We start from the raw sequence: 6,247 nt of genomic DNA on the forward strand, positions 1-6,247 counted from the left end.
AGGGGGTTATGGGATAGGTAGGTGGACAGACAGGGGTATGCGTGGGGATGGCTAGACAGAAAGGACGAGAAGCGGGGGTGGTGGGTCAGGGGATCACTAGCTAGCCCTGTAGGAGATGCTTGGCCAGACAAGGAGCGTTTCTAGCCGTTGCTACCAGGCGGAGCCGAGACAGACCCATCTGCCGAGGCAGAGCGCTTGTGCGATCCCACACCCGGAGGGGCCTGCCTCTGTTCTCACTTAGCGCCGTCGGCCCCCTACTTTCCAACCCCCCCCCCCCCCCCCCCAGCGCCCCAGGTGCCAGTTACCTCCATGGTGCCGTGTGCTGCCCGTCGCCTCCCAGCCTGCAGCCCCTGACTTGTCTGGCCGGAGCTGACCTGGATCACAGCTAGCTCTGCTCCCGTCTTCCCGTGTTTTCCGCTCGGCTGCCCGCCCCCCAGACACCCCCAAAGGCAGGGGATCAGCTTACAGGCTCGAAATCGTGGCACACGGGCTGCGTATAAACACAACATCTGGCAGGAAATGAAAGGGGGGGGGAATCACAGCCGTGGCCTGAGCTAAGGACACCCACGCCCTCCGGGCGGCTTGGCGTGAACATATTGTTCACCGTTCACAGGCTCACGTGTGAATGGGCCTGGGCCAGCGGTGATGGGGGGCGGAGACAGAGGCGCCTTCTGGGGACTGCGAGGGTCAGCTGGGGCTCAGAACTCCTGGGTTCTCTCCCTGGCTCTGGGGGAGGGGAGTGGGGGCTAGTGGGTTAGAGCAGGGGGGGCTGGGAGCCAGGGCTCCTGGGTTCTCTCCCCGGCTCTCGGAGGGAAGTGGGGGCTAGTGGTTAGATCGGGGGTGTGTGTGGGAGCCAGGACTCCTGGGTTCTCTCCCCAGCTCTGGGAGGGAGTGGGGGCTAGTGGGTCAGAGCAGGGGGTGGCTGGGAGCCAGGACTCCTGGGTTCTATCCCCAGCTCTGGGAGAGGAGTGGATGTAGTGGTTAGATCGGGGGAGGCTGGGAGCCAGGACTACTGGGTTCTCTCTCAGCTTTGGGAGGGGAGTGGGGTCTCAAGGATTAGAGCAGAGGGTGGCTGGGAGCCAGGACTCCTGGGTTCTATTGGTCAAGAGAGGATCCTAAGCCTAGGCTCTATAGGGTTAAACTTCCTCTGGTTTTAATATAGCCTTCAGCTCAACCGTGGGAGCAGGCAGCATCTGGCTGGAGCCGCAAGCTCACCCAGGGCTGGAAGTAACCCAGCGGGGTCCTGTCTGAACCAGCCCACTCCCGCCCCTTTGCCTCCCCTCCAGCACCTCCGGGCCTTGCAGGGAGAGCGGGGGGAGACATGTCTGTGGCTCACATCCAGATGTGCACAGCTGCACGTGTTCTGCTTTGCATCCCCCACCTGGATCAGCAGCAGGGAACTGGCCGGCACCCAGGGGATTCTGAATTCCCTTCTCCAGGAAGGGAACATCAGGCCAGCTCTAGAACGAGGCCTTCAGCTTGTCCCCCAGCTGCCATAAAGATGCCCCACCAGGGCCCACCTCCCCTAGCCCCCATCCCCGCCCGGGGCAGGATCGTCCCCGGCCCGTCTGCTCCCCAACGGAGATACCCCACCTAGGCTGCGTTGCATGGCCCGTCTCAGCTTGCTCTGAGTTGCAGCTACTGTGCAAATTGGACCAGTTTTAAGGGCAGCCCCCAAAAAACAAAGCAGGAATCCCGCCCCCCCCCGCTTCTCCCGAATGTCTGGAACAGAGGCCTCCCAGCTGCACTTTATTTCCCTCACGTATTAGCTCCAAGAGGCTGCATTTGGATTGGAAGGAGTTTATTGGCTTAGAAAGAAGAATCCAGGCCTGAGCGTAGCCAGAATGCACGTTGGACGCATTAAACAACATAAAAGGCCTGCGAGCCGCGGCTGGTGGCTCGGAGGTGGGCTCCCAGGGTGGAGAAACAACCCAGCTCCTCTCTACGAACAATTCACTTGGCTGGAGGTGCCTATCTTGGAAGCAGCGGGTGGGACGGGGGTCGCAAGAGGTCGTCTCGTTCAGTCCCACCACGCTGAGGCAGGGCCAAGTCAACCTAGAGCCTCCCTGAGAGGTGTTTGCCCAACCTGTTCTTAAAAACCTGCAGCGATGGGGCCTCCACCACCTCCCCAGGGAGCCCGTCCTGGCCCTGAACTAGCCTTAGATCTGGAAAGTTTTTCCTGACATCCAACCCTTGCTGCAAACTGAGACAATTCCGTTGTCCACCCCTTAGTGGAGCTGGAGACCCAATCAACGGTAAGGAGCCATTGGCTTCTCTGGTGTTCAGTTCAGACTCCTCGGCCCAGATCCTGAAAAGGTATCTAGGTGCCTAGCTCCCAGTGAAATTCAGCTCCCTGGAGGATCTGGGCCTTCGTTAAACAAGTGGTGAGAAGGATCTGGATCGGCACTCACAGAGGGGAGACTCATTTGTCCCCGTTATCGCCTGCCACGTTTGGAACCTTCTGAGAACGTCAACCCAAGGACGCAGAGTTTATAAACTTCATTTAAGAATTCAAACTCCCTGAGACTAATCTCTCTGGCCCAAGGGTCCCAGAAATTCTGCCGGCAGAGTCACTATGCCCTGTCTAAGCAGCTAGGTCGAAGGAGTCTATTAACAGCGGTTGAGAAGGTTATGTTTCCCCACTGGCACAGCCGGTGGAGTTTGCAACCTCCATCTGCTAACCATCTCTGGACCAAAGAAGTCATACGCTCCAGTGGCAATATATCGGAATGCTGCATTATCTTGTGTGTGAGTGAAACAAGCTACTGCATCTCTGATAGCGAAATTGACGCTCGATCAGAAGAAAAATAATAACCAACGACATCAAGTTTTTGTAGATTACAAAAACTAAGGAAATTCCCAGACAAAAAACTTTGTTAAAGCCGTAACCAATTCACTTACAAAACATCTGCAAAGCCTGAAATATTTAAAATCACAATAAAGTTAAATGTTTGAAATACTGGGAAACTCAAACCATTTCCACAAATACCCGTAATTCTGGCATGTTTATCAACACACCTCTATTTATCCATCAATGTTGTGTCCAGCTACCAGACGACTCCTTTATATCAAAACATCTGAGCTCTAGCTCATTCACAGTTTGCAGTGGAAACACCATAAAGCTACACAGATTATCTCAGTACTTAAATATCTGTGTTTTATGATTTTTAGATCTAGTTCATGTGAGAAATGCCATCAATTAATCCATTGTAAATATAATCCAACAAATATCCTCTCAAATTTATATAGGGGGTCATTCAACCAAGGGAAAGAGACTTCCACTTCAAATTGGCCATAACAGGAAACAAAATGCTTATTCTTATGGTTTGTAACCCAGGTGGCTGGTCAAAAGACGGTGGTGGTGGAAGAGGAGAATTGAAAACATTTTTATTTAGTTATGTCAGTATTTTTCCTATTATTTTCCTCATCTAAATTTGCAACTTTCAAATTTTCAACATTTGCAATTTTCAAATTTTCTACATTTACAAACTCAGTTCCCCTCTCAGTCTTTGTTTTTTTAGGTGAAAAAAGCCAGTCTCTCTGAGTCTCTTCTCAGAAGATCGGCTTCCCAATCCCCTGATCGTCTTAGAAGACCTTTTCTGCACCTATCCAACTCTGAGTCCCACTTTCTTTAACTCGGGTGCCCAGAACTGAGCACAGGAGTCCAGATGAGGTCTTCCCTGGGCCTTGTCCGATGGCATTAATACTTATCAATCGTTTCCTGGTCAAAATCTGAAATGTTGACATGTTGTTGTCAAATTAGCAACATTCAAAACATTTTTGATTAGCTTCACCCTCAGCCAAAACCTCCGTGACTCCTCCCAAGTTATCTCACCCGCCTTGCAAAAACAGATGCTGATTGCCGGGCCCCATGCATTTATGAAATGATCAGCAAAAGTTGTTTTGTTCCATCTTAAACTCCCTAGTCCTAAATATATACATGAAGATAGAGACCTAGAACAACTGGTTGACCCCCTCGTGACTACGGCACCCTTGCTGTAGTTGCAGAGGAATGTACACACGTTTATAGTGTTTCACAAAGTTTTTTGTCTGGGAATTTCCTTAGTTTTTAAATGTTTAAAATATTTTCCCAAATGCTAAAACCCAGGGCCTTTAGGTAGCCAACACTGTGGAGACTGGACCAGAGATATAGATTCCTTCTTCCTTTTCCTTCTAGCTTGACAGAAGAGTGGGGGAATTCTCTCTTTTTCTCTGTCCACCCGCCTTGGTTTTAAATCAGATGCAGCAGGCAGGCCAAGAGCAGCAGGGTGCTGGCAACGACAGAGGCAGCCTGGCTGGGCCAGCCAGCACCAGGGTGCTTTTGCCCCTTGATGTCTGCCACAGCACGGGATTCCCGGCCTTTGGGCTCCTTGACGAACTCCAGATTGGGGATATATTCCCGGATCCAGCTTTGGTAGGAGGTGAGGCGACTGTACACTCCAGGGCGGTTTTTGATGGCGCAACCTTCGCCCCAGCTGACAATTCCGGCCAGCACCCAGACATCACCCACAATGCACGCCATAGGGCCACCAGAGTCACCCTAAGGAGCCGAGAGAGAGAAGGGTTAGTGCAGGGGTTTGGGGTCTATTCTGAGCTATGCCACAGACTTCCTTAATCACAATGGGGCCCTGATCTCGGTCGGGGTCTGTGCAGTGCCTGGCACAACGGGGCCCCAATCTCAGTCAGGAGGGTCTCTGCAGGTGGCAGCTCTGAAATGCAGCCACCTCTGGGGTGGGGCAACTGGATACACACAGCAGTGCTACAAAGGGATGGCTGGCCTAGTACTAAAATGCAGCCACCTCTGGGGTGGGGCTTGGCAGGTGGATAACAGTTGCCCTGTGATGCTGCAAAGGGATTGCTTGCACAGAACCCAGGCCCTGTCTAGTAGCTGTGACCTGCTCTGTGATGGGACCCTGGGCCTATACACCCCCCCATTCCCTCAGCCTGCTCCCTGGGCTGACAGCCAGGACTTCTGGGTTCTCTCCCTGGCTCTGGGAGGGGAGTGGGGTCTGGTGGTTAGAGCAGGGGGGGCTGGGAGCCAGGACTCCTGGGTTCTATCCCCGGCTCTGGGAGGGGAGTGGGGTCTAGGGAGTTGCGGAGATGGGGAGGGGCTGGGAGCCAGGACTCCTGGGTTCTCTGGCTGGGGGCTCTCACATTGCAGGCATCCCTCATGCCCTCGGCGTAACCGGCACAGATCATGTCATCCTGGATATTCCTGTTGGGCGGCCTGTTCTGCATGTTGGTGAGGTACAGGTTCCTGCACGTCTTGGAGTCGATGATGGGGACTTGCAGCTTCTGCAGGGTCTGCGGGGAGGGCAGGTCCACTGCAAGGGGCAGCAAGAGCTGGTGGTGAGGCGCTGGGCTCAGCCTGGCCCCTGGGGGGCAGCACTGAACTACCCTTCCCAGAGCGCCCTGCCGTTCTGCCGCTGTCTGCTCCGGCGTTCCTTCTCCCGCGGCCCGCCCATTAAACCCAAGGCTCTGCCACGCGTCCTTCCATTCATTTCCTCATTTGATCTTTCTGAGCCCCCTCTAACGCAGGAGTTCTTTCTTTCTTATCCATTCCCTTTTTCTTTCTTTTTCCCCTGTTCCCCCATTCCCTTTCTTCCTACTCTACAGTTCATTTCTTTCTTTCCTTCATTTCCCTGTTCTTCCCTTCTCTCTCTATCCCTCCTGCAACCACAGGGTTCTCATGCTTTTGTTCTCTCGCTGCCCTCCCGTTAAGTCCAAGGCTTTTTTCACTCTTTCATTCATTGTCTCATTCTCTCTTTCTCTGCCATGCCCCCTGTCTTTAACTCGAGGGCTCCTTCTTTCATTTTTACACTCTGTCCTTCTCTCGGTGCGTCCCACCCCTTAACGTTAGGCCTCGTCCTTCCTTTGCTTTTGTTTTAATGCATCAATTCACTCTTTGTCCCCTCCTTTAACACTAGGGGTCAGACTTGCTCTTTTTATTTCATTTCATTTCTTTCTTTCTTTCTTTCTTTCTTTCTTATCCATTCCCTCTTTCTTTCTTTCTCATCCATTCCCTTTTTCTTTCTTTCTTTCTTTCTTTCTTTCTCATCCATTCCCTTTTTCTTTCTTTCTTTCTTTCTCTTTCTTTCTTTCTTTCCCATTCCCTTTCTTTCTTTCTTTCTTTCTTTCTTATCCATTCCCTCTTTCTTTCTTTCTTTCTTTCTTTCTTTCTTTCTTTCTCATCCATTCCTTTTCTTTCTTTCTTTCTCATCCATTCCCTTTCTTTCTTTCTTTCTTT

At 52.2% G+C, this 6,247-nt stretch overlaps 2 protein-coding genes across 2 annotated transcripts in view; both read right to left on the minus strand.

The window, feature by feature from the left end:
* The window catches only part of MFAP4 (microfibril associated protein 4), a 5,972-nt gene extending 5,428 nt beyond the window's left edge, over window positions 1-544 (minus strand). Inside the window, exon 1 of the mRNA XM_026658283.2 lies at window positions 306-544. Coding sequence (XP_026514068.1) covers window positions 306-509 — 204 coding nt within the window. The 5' untranslated portion in view covers window positions 510-544. The remainder of the gene's footprint in view (window positions 1-305) is intronic.
* A 3,687-nt stretch (window positions 545-4,231) lies between these two features.
* Window positions 4,232-6,247, minus strand: part of LOC112115269 (serine protease 27-like) — an 8,374-nt gene continuing 6,358 nt past the window's right edge. The window contains exons 5-6 of the mRNA XM_024212303.2: window positions 5,155-5,324; window positions 4,232-4,540 (exon numbers count right to left, since the gene is read on the minus strand). Coding sequence (XP_024068071.2) covers window positions 4,232-4,540; window positions 5,155-5,324 — 479 coding nt within the window. The remainder of the gene's footprint in view (window positions 4,541-5,154; window positions 5,325-6,247) is intronic.

Source organism: Terrapene carolina, unplaced genomic scaffold (assembly GCF_002925995.2).
Source record: "Terrapene carolina triunguis isolate 2854851 unplaced genomic scaffold, T_m_triunguis-2.0 Scaffold423, whole genome shotgun sequence".
In the NCBI taxonomy this organism is placed as follows: Eukaryota; Metazoa; Chordata; order Testudines; family Emydidae; genus Terrapene; species Terrapene triunguis.